At 45.5% G+C, this 23,596-nt stretch overlaps 1 protein-coding gene across 1 annotated transcript in view; it reads right to left on the bottom strand.

Moving 5' to 3' along the window:
• LOC120995285 (protein argonaute-3) overlaps positions 1 to 23,596 on the bottom strand; it is a 144,880-nt gene that overhangs the window by 83,175 nt on the left and 38,109 nt on the right. Inside the window, exons 2-5 of the mRNA XM_040424385.1 lie at positions 20,578 to 20,749; positions 17,518 to 17,638; positions 16,035 to 16,243; positions 15,324 to 15,460 (exon numbers count right to left, since the gene is read on the bottom strand). Of these exons, the coding sequence (XP_040280319.1) occupies positions 15,324 to 15,460; positions 16,035 to 16,243; positions 17,518 to 17,638; positions 20,578 to 20,749 (639 nt within the window). The remainder of the gene's footprint in view (positions 1 to 15,323; positions 15,461 to 16,034; positions 16,244 to 17,517; positions 17,639 to 20,577; positions 20,750 to 23,596) is intronic.

Below are 23,596 nucleotides of genomic sequence, written 5' to 3'. Positions count from 1 at the left end.
TATAATCTTTCGGAACACGAAAGAAAGACTATGCGAGAATATGTCACCGAGAGTTTGGCAAAGGGACATATTAGACCATCCAAGTCCCCAGTGACTGCTGGGTTTTTCTTTGTAAAGAAAAAGGATGGTACCCTGAGACCATGTCTGGACTTCCGTGAGCTCAATCGTATTACCGTCCGTGATCCTTACCCCCTTCCTTTTATTCTGGATTTGTTTAGTCAGATTGTCGGTGCCAAGGTGTTCTCTAAATTGGATCTGAGGGGGGCAAATAATCTGGTAAGGAACAAGGAGGGGGATGAGTGGAAGACCGCATTTAATACCCCTGAGGGTCATTTTGAAAAACTGGTCATGCCCTTTGGGTTAACCAATGCTCCTGCGGGCGGTTTTTCAACACTTTGTCAATGACATTTTTCATCATCTGGTGGGGAGGTTTGTCGTTGTATACCTTGATGACATACTAATTTATTTGCCTAATATGGAGACTCATCAGGATCATGTGAGACAGGTGTTACAGATCCTAAGAGAGAATAAGTTGTATGCTAAGATTGAAAAGTGTGTATTTGCTGTACAGGAAGTGCAATTTCTGGGTTACCTGCTCTCATCCTCAAGTTTTCGTATGGATCCCGAGAAGGTCGGTGCAGTGTTAGACTGGGATCGACCCGAAAATCTGAAAGCGCTTATGCGGTTTTTGGGGTTTACCAACTACTACCGTAAATTTATCTTGAACTATTCATCGGTGGTTAAACCTTTAACAGACATGACTAGGAAGGGTGCTGATATTTCTATCTGGTCTGATGCGGCATTACAGGCCTTTTCTGCTGTGAAAGAATGTTTTGCTTCGGCCCCTATTCTGGTGCAACCGGACGTGTCTCAGCCATTAATTGTTGAGGTTGACCGATCTGAGGTTGGGGTAGGAGCAATATTGTCGCAGGGTCCTTCACCCAGTAAATGGCGCCCATGTGCATTTTTTTCTAAAAAAACTCTCGAATGCTGAAAGGAATTATGATGTGGGGAATAGGGAATTGCTGGCCATTAATTAAGTTGGCATTCGTGGAATGGCGGCATTGGTTGGAAGGAGCAATTCATCCTATTACGGTAATTACAGATCACAAGAATCTGGCCTACTTGAAGTCGGCTAAGCGACTGAACCCAAGGCAGGCCAGATGGTCATTGTTTTTCCCCAGATTTAACTTCATCGTCACTTATCGCCCTGGGGTTAAGAACGTCAAGGCGGATGCTTTGTCAGAAGGGGTGAGTCTAATGACCCTAGTCCCATTTTATCGGAAGGGGTAGTTATATCCGCTATTTATCCTGATCTCGAGGCCAGGGTGTTGGAGGCACAGGAGGATGCTCCGGACTCTTGTCCTCAGGGAAAATTGTTTATTCCCTCCGAATTACGTCACAAGGTGTTTGAGGAACATCACTGTACGGTGCTTGCTGGGCACCCTGGGAGCAGACAGACTGTAGATCTCATCTCTCGCAGATTCTGGTGGCCGGGGTTGCGTAAGTGTATTGAGGACTATGTGTCAGCCTGTGGTACCTGTGCACGTGCTAAGGTGACAAATACTCGACCTTTTGGATCTCTGCTGCCATTGCCCATCCCATCCAGACCTTGGACCCATTTGTCCATGGATTTTATCACTGATTTACAGAATTATTCGGGAAAGACCGTGATTCTGGTGGTTGTCGATCGTTTTAGTAAAATGGCACACTTTATTGCATTACCTAGTCTACCCAATGCTAAAACTCTTGCGCAGGTGTTTGTCGACAACATCGTGAAACTACATGGCATTCCCTCTGATGTGGGGTCTGATAGAGGGACTCAGTTTGTTTCCAGATTCTGGAGAGCGTTCTGTACTCGTCTGGGTGTACAATTGTCCTTCTCTTCGGCTTTTCATCCTCAGTCGAATGGACAGATGGAGCGCACTAATCAGAATCTGGAGACTTACTTGAGACGTTTTGTTTCAGAGAATCAGGAACAGGGGTCTTCATTTTTGTCGTTAGCCGAGTTTGCTATAAATAACCGTAGACAGGAATCCACTGATAAGTCGACGTTTTTTGGGGCATATGTGTTCCATCCACAGTTTGGTACATTTTCTGGTGCTCATAATTCCGGCATTCCTGAGGAGGAACGATTTTCCTCTTCTTTGTCTTCTATTTGGCGGAAAATCCAAAATAACCTGGAAAAGATGGGCAAGACGTATAAACGTGCGGCTGACAGAAGACGTATGAGTGGTCCGGACCTGAGAGTGGGTGATTCTGTGTGGCTGTCTACAAGAAACATTAAACGTAAGGTACCTTCTTGGAAGTTGGGACCAAGATTTATTGGTCGATATAAGATCACTGCCATTGTTAACCCTGTAGCCTTCCGTCTTGAACTTCCTCAGGCATTGAAAATCCATAACGTATTTCATAAATCGTTATTAAAGAAATGTGTTGAACCTGTTGAACCGTCCTCCTTACCTCCTGCTCCTGTCATGGTGGACGGCAATTTCGAATTTCAGATAAGCAGGATTGTGGACTCCCGAGTTCTCCGAAGATCCCTCCAGTAACTCGTTCATTGGATAGGGTACGGACCAGAGGAGAGGATGTGGGTTCCAGCGACCGATGTTAATGCTAGCCGTCTGGTGAGAGCATTCCACAGAGCTCATCCTGATAAGGTCGGTCATGGGTGCCCGGTGGTCACCCGTAGAAGGGGGGGTACTGTCACGCCAGTGACAGGTTTAAGAAGGTCTGAAAGAATATCTGCACATTAGTTATCTGACAGCCTCTTTTGGTTTCACTTTGTCTGTGTGTTGCTGGTATGTCCACACCCCCTGTTCAGGTGTGGATCATGTGACCTTCACCTCCCCCTATTTAGTCTGATTTTACCCATCACTCCTTGCTCTGGATAGCTTCATTTGGTTTTTGGAAGAGCGGGAGTGTGGTTCGTGGTGAAGTCCTGTTCGTCCATCATCCATCAGCCTCAGAAGTTAAGTGTTCTGCTTGTTGTGTTATGTATTCCCCCCAACCTTTGTTGTTTACTAGGCCTCAGCGAGACGCTGGTTCCTTCACCAGGGAAGGAGCGGGTTGTCTCTGCCCTGTCATTACTATTAGGGCATCTGAGGGCCACCAGGGTTTTCTAGGTTCCTGTGTATGGGCATTTCTACCATCGAGAGGTGCCCATACGGATAGGAGTTAGGGACAGGAGCAGGGTTTTATAGGTGGTGACCCTTTTCCTTCCCTAGCGGTGAGGCCTAGTGTTTTTTCCCTTCCTTCTTGTTGTCTTTTGGTGTTCTCCCCTACAACATCCGTGACAATAATACATTGTATTAAAGTCGCACAATACGAATAATAGTATAAGGGCTCTCTAAATGGCCCTCTCGCTTGAGAGAAAAATCTTGTCTGGGGAAATATCTAATCAGCAAGAAAAAACAAGGGATTATATACTCAAAAATGAAAAAAAGGCATAGAAAACGCATCAAAAATGCAGTTTTCTGCATAAGGTTGCTACTCATTGCGAACTGCATTCCCTATAGAGGATTTTTTAAGAAATTGTTCAGTATGGACAATAGACAATAATGAATCATTTAGGAAGCAGAAGGCAATCCAGTACGGATATTGGGAACACACAATGTCCCAGGTGATTAATCAAAAGAGTGGGCAAGGCGTGGTGGGATAAGTAACCACTGATGAAGGAGTGAGTATACACTCCAAAACGCGTATGTTTGATTCTCATATCCCAGGACCCACTCTAGACATCCATGGACATGAAAAAGTGCCCCGCACCTAGTTGGAAGAAGCGCTTCTCTCTATGTGAACTTCTGCATTGCCTCCGATACCTAAGACTCGACCGAGCAGCCGGAAACCGACGCCGAACTGTCATCTCCAGGACCACTGGAGGTATCACAGTCAAAAAGCTATATCCAGTGTAACTGAACGGTGAAGCACTACAGCCGGAGTCATCTACAGGAAGGAGGTAACAAAAGGTCAGGTACCGACCGCTCCGTGGGACGCCACGTAGTAGCGGAGGTACGGACTGAAAACGAATACCAACTTACAAGGTATTTTACAGTTGCCAGCTCATGTTTGAATGAACATATGCACTTACAGCTCGTTGATATGAGACTTAATTGACCCAACTAAGCAAAAGGAGATGCAAGCTGACTATTGAGTATTTACTAACAACAGATAATCTGCAACATTAACCATTATTCATATCAGTGCACTGATGGTATCCCCTTATATAGGAACGAACGGCTATCAATGAAACAAAGATAGCCCTAGATAATATTAACAAATGCAAACAGAACAGTTATCAAGCTGTCTGTAGGATATAATACCTTTTATTACAGCATACTGAACTGAGAATATCCTTTCTGTCATCTCAATCAGATATAACCTCTGGGGAGTATCTATACCCCAGGTAATATATCGTATACAAAACCGAGGAAGCTATAGATTGAGAGGCCATACTACACACCAGCCCTCATCTATATGTAAACCTCAGCATTAGAGGGGGCCATTTGGATGAGACATTAATCACTGGACTTGTCTGCTTATTGCGTCATTTTATTTTATTTTGTGTGCACTCACTCTTTATTTGTGTGCAAGTATACAGAGTGGCATATATGTATACGTTTATTGATCATTTGCAACTGGCTTGTCTTACTATTTTTTAATTAAACTTGAGTTTTAATACCCCACAATTTATACCTCGACTGAATGGTACCATTAGTTGAGTGCCTGTCGCTATATTTTATTCCAATTTATTTATTTACCTTTGGACTGGGTGGGTCAAACGCGACAAGAGCACCTATGCACACCTACAGGTGGGTGAGCCTCTATTACATTTACTTTATCTGGATACATTTTTCCCTCACATTATACACTACTTGTTTCCATGGTAACAACCACCCTGCAGTCCAGCAGGGGTGGCTGTGCTTGCACATTATAGGTGGCCGGGACCACTGCAGTGCGCGCAGGCCAGAACTTTTTCTTATAGTGTACAAGCACAGCCACCACTACTGGATTGCAGGGTGGTTTTAACCATGGAAACGAGCAGTGTACATTCACATGCAGCGATCTCCTCCAGAGATGGTGAGGAGCGATCACTAATGCCATCACTCTTCCACATAACGACCCGTTTCCTGGCAGCAGATCATGTTTAGACAGCACGATCTGCTGTCGGAAAAACGAGGATTTTTGTGTTCGCACAAACGATCCAATTACCCAATGAACGAGCGGTTTGCTAACATTTACACTGCCAGATCATCACTAACAAGCGTTCCTATGAACGGTTGTTAGCGATGATCTATGTGATTCTCGGCCTGTGTAAAGAGCCCTTTAGAACTCTGTGTTATCCCGTTCCTCTTATAAATGTATGGATAAATTAACAACTGGGTGTTACCATTTATCTCGTTAAATAATCGTGTCCCTATAGAGCCTGGCATTGTAATTGGACACACAACCCCAACTGATTGTGCCCAGTTGTCAATTTATTCTTAATTTTCTAGGAGGAATATCAGGAATAGCACAGTGCAGAATTATGTGAAATGGTGCTCGATAATAATTATTCAATGGGGAGTACAAGTATTTACTAAACTAGACATGTCAGGAACGCCGACAGGTCCTCGGTAACTAGGAAAATCTACAGTCCTATAACTTTGGCAGGAATACTAGGGTGATGCAATGTACTACAAAGTTACTAGCTGTGCGATTTGTTAGAGCAAAGGGGCAATAGTGACATACAGTGCCTTGAAAAAGTATTTATACCCCTTGAACTTTTCCACATTTTATTTTCACGTTACACCCACAAACTTAAATGTACTGCATTTTACTGGGATTATATCCGATAGACCAACACAAAGTAGCAAGTATGTCTGAAGTGAAAATAAAACAAAACATGGTTTTCAAAATTTTTAATAAATAGAAATCTCAAAGATGTGGAGTGCATTTGTATTCAGCCCCCCCAAATCAATACCTTTGCAGCGAAAGGTGGTCCTACAATTACAACAGCAGGTCTTTTGTGGTATCTCTCTACCAGCTTTGCAAAATCTACAGGCTGAAATTTTTGCTCATTCTTCTTTGCAAACTACCTCAAGCTCAGTCAAATTGGATGGAGAGAGTCTGTGAGCAGCAATTTTCAAGTCTTGTCATAGATTCTCAATGGGATTTAGGTCTGGACTTTGACTGGGCCATTCTAACACATGAATATGCTTTGATCTAAACCATTCCATTGTAGCTCTGGCAATATGCTTAGGGTAGTTGTCCTGCTGGAAGGTGAGCCTCCGCCCCAGTCCCAAGTCTTCTGCAGCCTCTACCAGGTTTTTTCTGGGATTGCCCTGTATTTAGGTCCATCCATCTTCCCATCAACTCTGACCAGCTGCCTTATCCCTGCTGAAGAAAAGCATCCCCACAGCACGATGCTGCCACCATGTTTCACAGTGGGGATGGTGTGTTCAGGGTGATATACTGTGTTAGTTTTCCGTCAGACATAGCGTTTTGCATTTAGGCCAAAATATTCAACCTTGATCTCATCTGACCAGAGCACCTTCTTCCACGACTTCTTATGGCTTGCTTTCACAAACTGCTTTCCTCTTGCCACTCTTCCATAAAGGCCGGATTTATGAAGTACATGACTAATAGTTGTCCTGTGGACAGATTCTCCCACCTTAGCTGTGGTTCTCTGCAGCTTCTCCAGAGTGTCCATGGGACTCTTGGCTGCTTCACTAATTAGTGCTCTACTTGCCTGGGCTGTCAGTTTAGGTGGACGGCCATGTTTTGGTAGGTTCACAGTTGTAACATACTTCTTTTGTTTTCGGATGATGGATTGGACAGTGCTCCATGAGATGTTCAGAGCTTGGTATTTTTATTTTTTATAACCTAACCCTGCTTTACACTTCTCCACAACTTTATCCCTGACCTATCTGGTGTGTTCCTTGTTTTCATGATGCTGTTTGCTAACAAACCTCGGAGGCCTTCACAGAACAGCTGCAGTTAGGGCTCATGCACACAAACGTATTTTCTTCTCGTGACCTTTCTGTACCATATGCGGAACCATTTATTTCAATGGGTCTGCAAAAAAAAACACGGATGCTACTCAGTGTGCATTCCGTATGTCAGTATTTCCGTTCAGCAAAAAAATAGAACATGTCCTATTATCGTCCGCATTACGGACAAGAATAGTACTGTTCTATTAGGGGCCAGCTTTTCCGTTCCACAAAATACGGAATGCACATGGACGTCATCTGTATTTTTTGCGGACCCGTTTTTGCGGACCGCAAAATACATACGGTTGTGCACATAAGCCCTTACACTGAGAATAAATTACACACAGGTGGACTCTATTTACTAGTTAGGTAACTTCTGAAGGTAATTGGTCACACTAGATTTTATTTAGGGGTATCAGAGTACAGGGGGCTGAATACAAATGCACGCCACACTTTCCAGATTTTTATTTATTAAACATTTTGAAAACCATGTATAATTTTCTTTTCACTTCACACATACTTGCTTCTTTGTGTTGATCTGTCGCATAAAATCCGAATAAAAACACATTTAAATTTGTGGGTCTAAAATACATTTAAATTTGTGAAAAAATGCGGAAAGGTTCAGGGGTGTGAAAACCTTTTCAAGGCACTGTATATTCATGCCTGGTGTATCCAAGAGTTGCCTACATCAATGCCAAGGCAAAATCTTCATACTATAGAAAACCTACAAAAAGTACTGCAATTGTATAAATAGACCCTTGAAATTATTTAGCTTGGGTACAAATTGGCACTTAAAAATCTCTTATGTCTTCTAAAAGCTACCCTATAATTAAACAAGTTATCCCATGATTAGTGTAAAAAATGAAAATCAGACATCATATAGTATAGAACAGTGGTGCCCAACCATTTTTCGTCTGAGGGCCGCACTAGACTTGGTATAAATTTCACGGGCCGGAACCAGGTAGCTTTGCCAGAAAGAAATGCAAACGCTGTGAGGGGGCACGTGTGAGCATTACTACTGTGAGGGGGCACATATCAGGGCATAACTACTGTGAGGGGGCATGTGCGAGCATTACATCTGTGAAGAGGGCACATATCTGGGAATAACTACTGTGAGGGGGCACATATCTGGGCATAACTACTGTGAGGAGGGCACATATCAGGGCATAACTACTGTGAGGAGGGCACATATCAGGGCATAACTACTGTGAGGGGGCATGTGTGAGCATTAAGTCTGTGAAGAGGGCACATATCTTGGCATTATTACTGTGAGGGGGCATGTGATGTATACATGTGTGTAATGTATGTAGTGCAGTATGTGATGATCACACACTGCACTACATACATTACACACATGTACACATCACATGCTGCGCTGTCACCTTCTTCTGCAGGTCTACCTTGATGTCTGGTCTTTAGGCTTCAGTCAGATCCTCCACCGCCATGCTTGCGCCGTGTGCCCGACACCACCAGGAGCTGGCCCCTCCTCCTTTCATCTCCCGCCGGCTTCTCTTACAGCAGGGCGCTCTATCGCTCCAGTGCCCGCCAATCTCCCACCCCCACATACCTATCGGACCCACCCCTTCCAGAGCTTCCACCCCAACATCCCCACACCCCTCCCTAGATCCCCCTCAGTGTCATCCACAGATCCTTCCCCTCAGTGTCATCCACAGATCCTTCCCCTCAGTGTCATCCACAGATCCTTCCCCTCAGTGTCATCCACAGATCCCCCCCCCCTCAGTGTCATCCACAGATCCCCCCCCCCTCAGTGTCATCCACATATCCCCCCCCCCCTCAGTGTCATCCACAGATCCCCCCCCTCAGTGTCATCCACAGATCCCCCCCCTCAGTGTCATCCACATATCCCCCCCCTCAGTGTCATCCACAGATCCCCCCCCCCCCCGTGTCATCCACAGATATCCCCCCCCCGTGTCATCCACAGATATCCCCCCCCTCAGTGTCATCCACAGATATCCCCCCCCCTCAGTGTCATCCACAGATATCCCCCCCCCTCAGTGTCATCCACAGATATCCCCCCCCCCTCAGTGTCATCCACAGATATCCCCCCCTCAGTGTCATCCACAGATATTCCCCCCCCCTCAGTGTCATCCACAGATATTCCCCCCCCCCCCCTCAGTGTCATCCACAGATATTCCCCCCCCCCCTCAGTGTCATCCACAGATATCCCCCCCCCCTCAGTGTCATCCACAGATATCCCCCCCCCTCAGTGTCATCCACATATCCCCCCCCCCTCAGTGTCATCCACAGATCCCCCCCCTCAGTGTCATCCACAGATCCCCCCCCCCCCGTGTCATCCACAGATATCCCCCCCCCGTGTCATCCACAGATATCCCCCCCCCTCAGTGTCATCCACAGATATCCCCCCCCCTCAGTGTCATCCACAGATATCCCCCCCCCTCAGTGTCATCCACAGATATCCCCCCCCCTCAGTGTCATCCACAGATCCCCCCCCCCTCAGTGTCATCCACATATCCCCCCCCCCCTCAGTGTCATCCACAGATCCCCCCCCTCAGTGTCATCCACAGATCCCCCCCCTCAGTGTCATCCACAGATCCCCCCCCCCCCGTGTCATCCACAGATATCCCCCCCCCGTGTCATCCACAGATATCCCCCCCCCTCAGTGTCATCCACAGATATCCCCCCCCCTCAGTGTCATCCACACATATCCCCCCCCCTCAGTGTCATCCACAGATATCCCCCCCCCTCAGTGTCATCCACAGATATCCCCCCCCCCTCAGTGTCATCCACAGATATCCCCCCCTCAGTGTCATCCACAGATATTCCCCCCCCCTCAGTGTCATCCACAGATATTCCCCCCCCCCCTCAGTGTCATCCACAGATATTCCCCCCCCCCCTCAGTGTCATCCACAGATATCCCCCCCCCCTCAGTGTCATCCACAGATATCCCCCCCCCTCAGTGTCATCCACATATCCCCCCCCCCTCAGTGTCATCCACAGATCCCCCCCCTCAGTGTCATCCACAGATCCCCCCCCTCAGTGTCATCCACATATCCCCCCCCCTCAGTGTCATCCACAGATCCCCCCCCCCCGTGTCATCCACAGATATCCCCCCCCCCCCCGTGTCATCCACAGATATCCCCCCCCGTGTCATCCACAGATATCCCCCCCCCTCAGTGTCATCCACAGATATCCCCCCCCCTCAGTGTCATCCACAGATATCCCCCCCCCCCAGTGTCATCCACAGATATCCCCCCCCCTCAGTGTCATCCACAGATATCCCCCCCCCTCAGTGTCATCCACAGATATCCCCCCCCCTCAGTGTCATCCACAGATATCCCCCCCTCAGTGTCATCCACAGATATCCCCCCCTCAGTGTCATCCACAGATATCCCCCCCCCTCAGTGTCATCCACAGATATTCCCCCCCCCCTCAGTGTCATCCACAGATATTCCCCCCCCCCCCTCAGTGTCATCCACAGATATCCCCCCCCCCTCAGTGTCATCCACAGATATCCCCCCCCTCAGTGTCATCAACAGATATTCCCCCCCCAGTGTCATCCACAGATATTCCCCCCCAGTGTCATCCACAGATATTCCCCCCCCTCAGTGTCATCCACAGATATTCCCCCCCAGTGTCATCCACAGATATTCCCCCCTCAGTGTCATCCACAGATATTCCCCCCCCCCTCAGTGTCATCCACAGATAATCCCCCCTTAGTGTCATCCACAGATATCCCCCCCCCCCACCCAGAGCCGCTTCCTAGCTAATTTATTCACTGCACTTTCCTTTGTGAAATTGAAAAGAAGCGCCGTAATCTCGCACAGGCGCACTGGCAGAGGCCAGGAAGACAGTGCATGCGGGGCTGGGCGGGGAGATTGCAGGCACAGGCAGCATAGCTTTGCTGCCTGTGCCGTTCGCAGCGCTCCCTGCGCTGATAAAGTCCAGGTCACTGTGCGGGCCGCATGACATGGCTTCGCGGGCCGCATTTGGCCCGCAAGCCGTAGGTTGGGCATCACTGGTATAGAACAATCTCTTTCTGAGAAAGCTATAACCAGCCATGTACCCAACAAGGATTCAGAGATCTTCCCATTCATTGCTCCAATTACTCTGTTAGGGCTCATGCACACAAACGTATTTTGTTTCAGTGTCCGTTCCATTTTTTTTTTGCGGATAGGATGCGGACCCATTCATTTCAACCGTGTGCTGTCCGCATCAGTATGTCCGTTCCGCAGCCCCGCAAAAAAATAAATAAATAGAACATGTCCTATTCTTGTCCGTTTTACGCATTTTTACAAAGGATCCACAATTTGCGGACCACAAAACACATACGGTCGTGTGCATGTAGCCTTAGATTGTTGTTAACGATCATGCGCCAGAGATTCCCATGAGGTGATGTTGCTGTTCAGGGACTTGAGAGAGGCTTTCAGTGTATCTTTGTATTGCTTCTTTTGCCCCCCATGCGATCGCTTACCCTTGGACAGCTCACCATGGAAGATCTGTCAAGGGATGCGATGGTCTGGCATCCTTATGACGTGGCCTGCCCAGCGCATTTGGGCTTTCATCAATAAGGTGTAAGCTGATGGTAAGCCTGCTCTGGAGAGGACTTCTGTATCTGGCAACTTATCCTGCCATTGGATCCTCATGATTCTACGGAGGCAAGTCATGTGAAAGTGGTTCAGCTGTCTAGCATGTCCTCTGTATACTGTCCAGGTCTCACTAGCATACATTAGGGTGGTTAAGACTACAGCCTGGTAGACTTTAAGCTATGCAATGGTCCGCAGTCTCCCGAATGCAGAACTTGCCTTTGCAATTCTGCAATTGACCTCGATGTCAATTGTCACTGCACAGGAGAGGGTACTGCCAAGAAACATATATTGGCCCACTGCATGCAGCTTCTGTCCTTTTACTGTAAAGGTAAATTCTTGATATTGGGATTTCGGAGCTGGCTGGTACATCACTTCTGTTTTCTTCGCGTTAATGATGAGGCCAAAGTTGTCACATACTGGCTTGCATTTCCTGCTGTGATTCCGCATTAAGGACACAATAGTCAGCAAAAAGAAACTCACGAAGCACAGTCTCTTTTACCTTAGTGATAGCCTGGAGTCTTCGTAAGTTGAACGGTTTCCCATCGGTTCTATACCTCAGATTGATTCCCAGTGAACTGTTCTGAAAGGCATCTGACAGCATGGCTGAAAACATTATGCTGAACAGGGTTGGTGCGAGCACGCACCCTTGTTTCATGCCATTTGTGACAAGGAAGGCCTCTGAAGATTCACCATTGCTCATAACCCGAGCCGCCATACCATCATGGAATTGCCGTACCATCAGGATGAATCTGTCTGGGCATCCAAACTTCGACATAATGCGCCATAAGCCTTTGTGACGGTGTCAAAAACCTTGGTAAGATCTATAAAGGTGGTGTATAGTTCACGATTTTGCTCCTGACATTTCTCCTTAAGCTGTCGAGCTGCAAATATCATGTCTACCGTGCCACGCTCTTTGCGAAAACCACACTGTCTCAGGTAGCAGACCCCGTTCCAGATGATCAATCAGACGATTTAGCAACATTCGTGTTAAGATCTTGCCTGCAATTGATAAAAGTGATATTCCTCTATAATTATCGCAGATTTGTATATTTCCTTTCCTCTTATAAAGGTATACGATGGACGCGTCTTTCAGTTCCTGAGGTATGGAACCTTGATTCCGGAAAGACTGGAAAAATTGGGTGAGTTTTTCAACAGGCACCGCACCACTAGCCTCATAGACTTCCATCAGATCCTGGCGCCTTACCGCTGGACAATTGACTGATGGCCTGTAAGGTTTCAGCCTCTGATGCTGGGACATCCAGGCTATAGTTGATATCCACCTGGGGTATTATGTCAATTGCCTCATTATTGATGGTAGATGGGCGGTTCAGCACAGAGTGGAAATGTTCAGCCCAACACTGTAGAATCAGTTTTCTCAGTGATGAGTTATACAATTCGAATCCAGTAGAGGAGAGCTTCCTGAAGACTGAGGTCCATACAGGGATCTGGTGGCATCATAGAAACGTTTGGTATCGTTTCTATCAACAAACTTCTGAATTTCCTCTGCTTTGGCACTCAGCCAGGAGTCCTGAATCTTACTGAGTTTACGCTGTATAGTCCTGCGAGTGTTGATAAAAGCATTTTTCTTTGCAGTTGATGACGGGTCATTTTGATGAGCACGGTGAAGGCGATGTTTTTCGGCTAGCAAGGTCTTAATATCTCATTGCTTTCATCAAACCAGTACCGCTGTTTCCTGCATTTGGGTCCGAGCCTTAAGTGCAGACCAATGCAAGATGTTCTGGAAGCATTCCCAGTCCTTATCAGCACTTTCCTGCACTTGCAGGTTCGGGAGTTGATTTTCAAGATCTTTTACCAATGAGGCTGCGATATTGGGATTTACCAATGTATTGACATTGATCTTCTTTATCACAACAATGTTTCCCTGGGGCCACTTCTTAGGTTTGATGTGGAAATTTAGTTTAGAAATGATGAGTCTATGGTCAGTCCAGCAGTCAGCACTCAGCATGCCCTTAGTTACTCTTACATCCTGTATGTCTTTCCTCTGCAGTAGGACATAATCAATTAGATGCCAGTGCTTAGAGTGCGGGTGCATCCAGGATGTCTTTTTGCGAGTAGGTAGGTGGAAGATGGTTTTTGTAATGACCAAGACATGAGCAGCACGTCTTCAATAGTAACAGACCCTTGCTGTTACATATGCCGATTCCGTTTTTGCCAATGACGCCATCCCAGGCGGATCTCACTCTCGCATTAAAATCACCAAGTAGAATCAATCTGACAGTGCGCTTCACAGATGAAAGTAGGGCATCGAGATCATTATAAAACTTGTCCTTTACTTCATCTGGATTTCTCATTGTGGGTGCATAGGCACTGATCAGCGTAGCTTGTTTTCCACGTAGTAATGGAAGTTGCAGTGACATGAACCGATCATTTACACCCTTAGGAAGATTGGCAAGTTGGCGAACAAGATGATTTTTAACTGCAAAGTCAACTCCAGACTCACAACGTTGGTCACTGCCACGTCCAGACCAAAAGAATGTATAACCGCCTCCTGCTTCTGTGTGTTGACCTTCATTTGCTAAGCGAGTTTCACACAATGTCTATGTCGAACCTGGAAAGCGCACTAGCTACCAGAGCTGTTCTTCTTTCTGGGCTATTTGCTAATGGGTTGTCTTGAAGCGTACATACATTCCATGTACCAATAATAAGTGGTAATACCTTTTGTCTCATCTTGGGTTTTGTATTTTGGCCGCATGAAATGAGATTCTCTCCAGCCGCGGTAAGCTGGGCAGGGTTTTGAGAGAAGCAAAAGAGAAGTTTAGGGCATCTTTTCTAGCCTCTTCCTCATACTACAGAGGTGAGCAGTGTTATCCTAAAGAGGGCTGCTCAGTCACTCAGGTAGACGCCGAATCCAGCTGTTGCTTCGTCAGCATGGAGACAATCATTAGACCTGAGCAGTCTGTGTGCAGGTACGCGTCCACAGCTCCCAATGACTTTACACCTGCTGCTTCATCGCTTGCCTATCGCCACAGGACTTTGAACTGGTCGAGATGTCAAGACTTGCACGTGAATTGGATTTAAGTGAGGGAGAGGTGTGCAGAGTCAGCATCACTGTCTTTTCCCAGATTACATCTTGCTCTAATGGCAGGACAGAAGTCGAGACGGTTGGAGATGAGATGGGCTGGGCGCAGTGGTTGACCAGGGCATCTTTCCTGTCTTGCCGTGCTCTTAGCGTACCACATCGCTTGCAGATACTGCCTATTTAGTAGCGCTCATCCGCTCACTCCGCCAGACTCTGTCTTCACGTGCTTGTGATAGACAAATCCCTCTGTTACCGAAGGTCAATGACCCGACGGCTACTCTCAACCTGGTTTAGCCAGCCTGTCGAAGCTGTTGCCCGGGGTGTGGCCGCTGCCCATGTTACAGCTGCTAGGAGCCACAGGTGAGAGCTGAGTGTCAGGAGGGGTCCAAAGGTGTACGAGCTGCCGTAAAAAGAGCACGACTTGCCCTCCACCAGAGGTACTACCCCTCCCTAAACACCCCAGGCATGTTGATTAATGTCAAGCTGGAAGCTCAGGCGGGGTGTCCTTTCTGCTGTAGATCTCTCCCAGCAACTGTCACAGCTTTTAACAGAATGTGGTGGCTGTTAAAGGGCAGAACTGAGCATGAGCGACCACCTCCGTGAGGAGAACAGAGAAATTTGGGAAAGAACAAACAGCAGGTAGCGCTATATACTTTTATTAAATAACTGAGAGGCTGGTTTGGAACATGTAGAATATTTTTCATGGGACAACCCCTTAGCAAAATACATGTCGCTGTTTCTTACCATCTATATTAAGCATCATTTTCCACATGGCAGGTCTGACAGACTGATGAAACCCAAACCAGACTTCTCTTCCCCCTCCCAGAGGGTGGTCATAGCCTTCGGGAGCCGAGAAGAAGGAACGTCCTACAGGGGTGTACCTAAAATAGAAAAGTGCAATAAAAGATTTGCAACCTATCAAAAACAATAATCTTTTATTATTAAAAGCACTTTCGCAGCTTCGAGTATATTCCCATAATACCACATTATGGGAGAAGAAAATCACCCACTGCTGTAGACCTCAACTCTATCGGCCAGGGCAAATAACTACTACAAAGATGGCAGTCCTGTAGAATGATAAGTTACATTCAGCACTATGTGAGGGTCATGTTCCTCATCACACCGCAATTCTCCAGAATTTCATGGAAAGGATAAATGGTCATCAAAAGTTCTGCTCTATGCAACCCATTTATAGTCCAAAATGTGTAAGCATTCTCTAACCCTGCTGATAGCTGACTGACATGTCATGTAATTCATGATATGATATAGACAAGCCCTTCGCACTCATTCACTCCCAGAAAACAGCACACTGGGGCTATAAAACCCCATAAGTGACATGACTGAACTGAATCCTCCTATGAAAAATATAACATACAGTTATGGTAATTCAAAAAATATTGACAGACAATCTTCCAGGTCACAGCCAAACTGATCCATTTCCAACTCTCCACCTACTTCATGGATGGCAGATGCCGCAACACTACATCAACAGCATGGACAGGGTTGGTGCTAATTGGCTTGTCCAGTTCCAATGGCTCTGGAAGGGACCTCCCAGTAAGTACTTCGTGCAGCAGGTGCCAGCTTATCCTAGAGACAAATTTTATGGAGACCTTGAAGGGACGATCTTTCCCTCCTTCTCCTGGTAATGTTACATCCAAGTCCACCTAAACAATAAAAAACATAAGATTTGGGATTAAAAATTATATAAAAAGACCAGTAAACTAACTGCATTATACTATTATTACTCACTAAAAAGTCCCATCTCAACACTTTACAGCACAAAAATCTGAAGACTTTAGAAACAAACTACCGGATTTTCGTCCCCATAAGACGCACTTTTTTGCCCCCAAAGTGGAAGAAAAAGGTCACTGCATCTTATGGGGCGAATACTAATAAATGCTTCCATTACTGGAGAACCGGGAAGCAGTGAATGCAGAGCTCCCTGAGCTCTGTGCTCACCACTTTCTGGTCCTCTGCCGTCGGCTGCGCTGTGAGTGCGCACAGCGTGAGGACGCTCAGTGACCTCACGCTGTGCTCGTCAGGTCACAGCACAGCCGACGGCAGGAAAAAGAAGAGGGCCCTGGGAGATGAGGAGCGGCAGTGTCTGGAGTAGGAGAGGTAAGTTGATATTTTTATTTTAGAGGATATGAGGCTGGGGGCTGATATGAGGCATGGGGGTCTCATCTGAGGTGTGAATGGGGCTCTTATCTGAGGTCTGATTGGGAGTCAGTCAGTCAGTCAGTCAGTCATTCACATTGGAGTCTTAGCTGAGGTCTTATTAACATTGGGGGTCCGATTGAGAGTCTTATTAACATTGGGGGTCTGATTGGTGATCTGATCTGAGGTCTAATGAAATGTTTTTTTCTTGTTGTCCTCCTCTAAAACCTAGGTGCATCTTGTAGGGCGAAAAAACTGCTTTTCATCAGCAAAGCTAGCAGAGTTTTATGCCAAATTAGGTGGCAAATTAGAAAAATGGCACACATATGAGTAGAGAAAATGAGAGCATACAAAACTGAAAAATTGTATACTAAAGATAAACATAAAAAAATAGATGAAAAAAAAAAAAAATGAAGCCAAATTCTTTATAAATATGCATTCTTAAGGCTATTTTCACTCCATATTTACCCATAAATTGCTTGTGATCGTGTTATATATTGTAAATTGAAAAAGTAGATTTCTGTTCAACCAAAGTGGACACAAAAACAAAAAGACAGAACGAGCTGGGACATCCAGAGACACAGCCAAGATACTGTCATAAATATGCACTAGCTATAACCTGGATGAGTCAATGGGTGATCAGACTTGTTTGACTTTGTTGAGATACCTCGTTACATAAGAGTACCAGGTATTTCCTCTTCATACAACAAGTAATCCAATTCATGGACCATTGGCAAACCACTTGTTTAACACCCCAGATCAATGATAAGACAGGACTCACCCCAGTAGATGCTACGGGCAGTGGGTTGGCGGTGTACAGGCTTCTTTTGCCATCATACACTGGTCGACGGTCACCAAATATGGTGACCTTGAAATGCTGGACCATGGAATCAACAACCTCCCTGGTGAGAAAATAGAGTAAAAATAATGAGGAGAAAAATGAAATCAAATTCTCAGTTAACAGCCAAACAAGAAAAGTGCAATTATATAGAATATGAATTTACACTGAAACCAGTCTGCGGTGCAGTCACTTGGGAGCTCATGCTGAGGATACATGGCACAGAATGAACCCCTTCCCGACATCCACAGTGCATGTATCTCTAAGGTCGGAAGGTAGTGTATGGAGTGGGCTCGGGAACTTAGTCTGTTCCATATGTTGTGGGTGTTGGCAGTGTTATGCAGCTAGCACCCACCTGCTGTGACCAGAATAGGTGATAAATCCAATTCCATTCACTTAACACTTCAGATACTGTGTTCAATATCAACTGCTGCATCTGAGCAGTTAAGCAGAGGGAGATGGCTAGCTGTGTCCCCATGTGGAGTGCCAATTGATTGTCATGGCAGCTAAGAGCCTACGTAAATAGGTTGTCTCACTTCAGCAAGTGGCATTTATTATGTACAGGAAGTTAATATAAGCCACTTACTAATGTATTGTGATTGTGCATATTGCTTCCTTTGCTGGCTGGATTCATTTTTCCATGGCATTATACACTGCTCGTTTCCGTGGCCACAACCCTCCAATCCAGCAACAGTGGCCATGCTGGCACACTGTAGGAAAAAGTGCAAGCTTCTCCGAAGGCAGAGACCGCAGAAGCACACATATAGGCTTGTGCTTTTTTTCTATAGTGTGCAAACATGGCCACCCCTGATGGGTTACAGGGTGGTCGTAACCATGGCTAAAAATAGCGTATAATGTGAAGGAAAAATAAATCTAACCCGCAAAGGAGGCTATATGGACAATACATTAGTAAGTGCCTGGTATTAACTTTCTCTACATAGTAAATTCTTTATACACTGTAATACAGAAGCATTACAGTATATAGTACAAGCAGTCATCACAGGTCCAGTCCCTGTGACAGGAATCATACTTACTTGATGTCACTGGGTCATGTGACACATGGGGGCTTCATTGCTGCGGCAAGTCAATGGCTGCAGCGGCCACATGACCACACCAAACCAGATGCTGACACAGGGAGACCTGAGATCTGTGGCTGGGGAGCAAAGAAGCTGGAACCCAATGGCAGGGATCATATGATTCCCACTGCAGGTACAGCCACTTTGAGGGGTCTGCCCAAAAGGCCCCCTGGGGGTGAGCAATCCCTTAAAGGTGACAAAAAAAATGTGAACAATTTAATAACATTTAAAAAAAAAAAAAAAAAAAATTGCTATCGCCACATCTCAGACAAGGTCTATTAAAGTATCCCATTATTTAAAACTCATGCTGAACATGGTAAAAAAAAATCCCAAAGAAGTGATGCCTTTTTTTGGTCACTTTGCCTCCAAAAAATAATAGAATAAAACAAAGGATGAAAAAGTTGCACGTACCCGAAAACTGTATCAATAAAAACTACAGCAAGTCCTGCAAAAAAAAAAAAAAAAGACAAAAAAAAAAAACCTCACACAGCTCAGCTGACAAGAAAAAAAAAAAAAAAGTTATCGGTGTGAAATGTTGTGACAGAAAGCAATTTTATTTTGTAAAAGTAACAAACATAAAAATTTGGTATCTCCATAATTGTACTGACCCACAGAATAAAGTTGTTATGTCATTACCATGCTGTGAACACTGTAAAAATAAAAATAATGGTAGAATTGTGTTTTTTCTCACGTGGGTATGGTGGTATTAACAAAATACAACTTGTCCCACATAAAACAAGCCTTCATGGATATGACAGAAAAATATAAATGTTATAGTTTTTGAGATCTTGAGATGCGGAGAAGAAAAAAAAATTGCTGTACTTTGGGATATTCTTGTACTGTTCCCAGCAGTGCACTGCACCTGTTGAAAAAGAGTCATACTCACCTACTCCCACTGATCCGTTCCTGCTCCCTGGCTCTGTTCAACAATTATCTGGTCTTCAGACAGATGGGATCACGTGTGCTGCTGCAGCCAATGACATGTCCCGAAGCAGCACAGGGCTGCTGGGTCACAAGCGACTTTTGGACACGCCACCACTGAAGCCAATAATTGGATGCAGTGACACACGTCATCTTCTGGTCCACGGCCTGAGAAACTTTACTGGCCAGGGACCACAAGACTGCTGAATGTAGCCAGTGAGCTGGTACAGAGTGGAGGAGAGCAAGGCGAATAGGATTTTCTAACCACATGTACAACAAGATGCTTGAGACAATAAAAAAAGTCCCAAAGGCTGGACAACCATTTTAATTACCAAACTAGGTTGCATCCTTAAGAGGTTAAAGGTCCCACTTCAGTTTCTTCCGGAAAGCCTCTTTTGACAAACACCTTAAATACCAGTACCTAGCATAGTCCTAAGGGGTTCCTCAATCGGTGAAATGCATACTAGCTTTTTCTCAATAATGTACAGACACCTCTAGGTTGCTATACAACAGTATACAAACGTTTTGTGTTTTAGATTACGTGCTGATATTAGCTGCAGTCTCTTTCAAGAAGTAGGTCCCCACTTCTTTCAAGCCAAAACGTATAAAAAGGGGTTAAGGCCCGCGCTGCAATAAAGGAAAGCTTAGGGGTAACACAAAAATCACTGGTTCTTTTTATGTTGCTTCCTCCAATCTTCTCCTTACCCTTCCTCCTTCGCAACTTCTTAGTCTCTGAACCAACGAGCGGTAGTGGGTATGCTTCTCGCGCTTGTCTGTGGTCCAGCCGTGCTGCTGCCCTGTCCATTTGGCTTGATCTTGTGACTCCTGAGGCCTGTGATTGACTGCAGCGGTCCTGGAAGCAGCTACTGAGGACACTCCTGTACAGTCACATGACACTCCTTACAGCGTGATGACGCGAAGGTCTGCGTCTGACATCATCACACTGTAAGGAGTGGGGCTTGAATCCAATGTAATGGCAGTCTAAAAACATGACCGTGAGGATTACCTGTTAACTCTGCGGGGACACTTGTCTGGCTTAATGTCCACCTCATAGAGGTAGACGTCAATCTTTGGGATCTCCACTTGAAAGCAGTTGGCCAGCAGCTTGATGGGCTTCCCCATGGTGCCATAGCCAGGCCGTCTGGGCACCACAAAAAAGGGCTGCGCCCCCACGGGTCCTGAAACAGAAAAGCAAAGTGGTCATCTTAGAGAGGTGGTCTAGATTAAAAAAACACATTTGCAAACAACCTACTAGGAGATTCTGAAGAATTAGAGAGGGTTTATCATTCAGGATTCTCATCAACTAGCAAAGTGGCATGGATCTGCACAAACGCTTCCGTTCAGATAATACAACCGTCTGCATCCGTTCAGAAAGGATCAGTTTGTATTATCTGTAACATAGCCAAAACACCATTGAACGTCAATGGAGGACGGATCAGTTTTCTAAAGTGCAATATTGTGTGATAGAAAACAGATCCGTCCCCATTGACTTGCATAGTGTGTCAGGACTTGACACTTGCATTGGCTCAGTTTCGTCAGACGGACATCAAAACGCTGCAGGCAGAGTTATGGTGTCTGCCTCCAGAGCGGAATGGAGGCTGAACGGAGCCAAACTGATGCATTCTGAGCGGATCCTTTTCCATTCAGAATGCATTAGGGCAAAACTGATCCCCTTTGGACCGCTTGCGAGATCCCTGAAACGGATTTCACAAACGGAAACCAAAACGCCAGTGTGAAAGTAGCCTTAGCTTCTTTAAATTTGGAGGACACATCACATCCACATATAACATGGACCACCTATTCATTTCAATGAGAACTGTATAATTCTTCATTTCCCCTGCTGTGATGTTGTAAGGAAAACTTGTTGCCGAATTCCGCCACAGATTACGGCTGATCACTGGGACAGCAGCCAGGGGAATGAAAATGTCTAAAAGTGGACAACCCCTTAAATGTCTCACTTAACTCAATAGACTTCACAGTCTGAACTTAACAGACTTGTATCCGTTAAATCATCAATAAGCATTAAAAGTGGATGTCTATCCTAGGAGTCCATAACCTCAATGTACCCAATAAAAAAAAATAAGACCAAACACCCACACAACCTGCCACTCCCGCCCTGCTGTCCCATTCTGGCCCCTTCAGTTCCTGGCGGACTGGAAGTAGCTTGATCCAGTGACTAATGCAACCTATCACTGGCCTCAGTGGTCACATTTGATAGAAAAGGACATCACCAGCAGTGACATGCCATTCTAGCATATGTGACTACTGATGCCAGTGATTAGCCACAGTTGTCACAGGACCAAGTCACTTCCAGTCTGGCAGGTACAGGGCAGCGGTGCAGGAATGGCAGGGCTGCAGACAGGCGAGTTTTTTTATTTTTTTCATTTGGGTACAGGTTCTAATCATTGGGGTTTTTGGCTCCTAGGCCAGACAACCCATTTAAAACATATGTATCATCAGAAAATGACATTAAATTTAAAAGCTTTGATTACAAGTATTTTTTTTTTACTATCGATTTTGTTTCTGTCTGTATTTCTTAATTGATCAATATTTTTAAATATTACAGTTTAAAGTATTACAGTACACAATACAAACGTATCCCCTATCCACAGGACAGGGATAATTACCCAATAGGTGGGGTTCCAAACAGCTGGACCGCCACCAATTACAAGAATGGGGATGTCCCCATATGAATTAAGCTCTGGTCTATCAGGCACACTGCCACTCCATTCACTCTGTACAGGACTGCTGGAAATAACAGAGTACAGTGCTTGGTTATTTCTGGCAGTCCCATAGAGAATGAATGGAGCAGCAGCGTGCATGCTCAACCCCATTCATGTGAAGGAATAGCATTCCTGTTCAGGTAGTTCATCCCTAGCCTATAAATAGACCCACCAGTGGGCCTCCAAAGATCAGGTACTTAATCCCTAGCCTATAAATAGACCCACCAGTGGGCCTCCAAAGATCAGGTACTTAATCCCTATCCTATAAATAGACCCAGCAGTGGACCTTCAACGATCAGGTAGTTTATCCCTATCCTATAAATAGACCCAGCAGTGGACCTTCAACGATCAGGTAGTTTATCCCTATCCTATAAATAGACCCAGCAGTGGACCTTCAACGATCAGGTAGTTTATCCCTATCCTATAAATAGACCCAGCAGTGGACCTTCAAAGATCAGGTAGTTCATCCCTATCCTATAAATAGACCCAGCAGTGGACCTTCAACAATCGGGTAGTTTATCCCTATCCTATAAATAGACCCAGCAGTGGACCTTCAACGATCAGGTAGTTCATCCCTATCCTATAAATAGACCCAGCAGTGGACCTTCAACGATCAGGTAGTTATAACCTATAGATACTGGACGAAGGCACGCCGAAACGCGCGTCGGGGTGGCGCCATCCTGGTATACACACGAATTTAGGAGAGTCTTGCAGACACAGCATTTTCTTGGACTTCTGGCTAATATTTGTGTGGGACATGTCTCTATATACTTTTTAGTGCCAGTATCCTTGATTTGATTTATGTTCATGACTTTTGCAGTTAGAAGATTCATCAGTTTATCCTTTTATGCATATGTACCATATTACCACTACCAACAACTTTTGTACATGATATATTTATTCATATATGTCATACACTTTCTGTTGTGTGTCAGGGCTCATTCAGACAGCCGTATGCTGTCTGCAAAAATTCGGATCCGTTTTTTTGCAGACAGTTCAGCATGTCCGCAAAAAAACGGATTGCATTCTGTTTTTTTTCTGATCTATAGACTTCAATAGGGCCATGTCCTGATTTTCACTGACAAGTATAGGACATGTATCATTTTTTCGCTGAGCCGTGCAATGGAAGAAAAAGGACACCACAGAAGTGAATGGGACAGCATCTAATCTGCAAAAAAAAGGATCCGCATTTTTGCAGACCGCATACGGCCGTCTGAATGAGCCCTTACCGGGAAGGTGTCTTTTTCTGCCCTTTCCCCCATTTTTAATGGCATAACTTTTTACATATTCATTTTTCAATAA

The sequence above is a fragment of the Bufo bufo genome, chromosome 3 (assembly GCF_905171765.1).
Source record: "Bufo bufo chromosome 3, aBufBuf1.1, whole genome shotgun sequence".
Classification (NCBI taxonomy): domain Eukaryota; kingdom Metazoa; phylum Chordata; class Amphibia; order Anura; family Bufonidae; genus Bufo; species Bufo bufo.
This window is presented reverse-complemented; position numbering and strand designations above follow the sequence as displayed.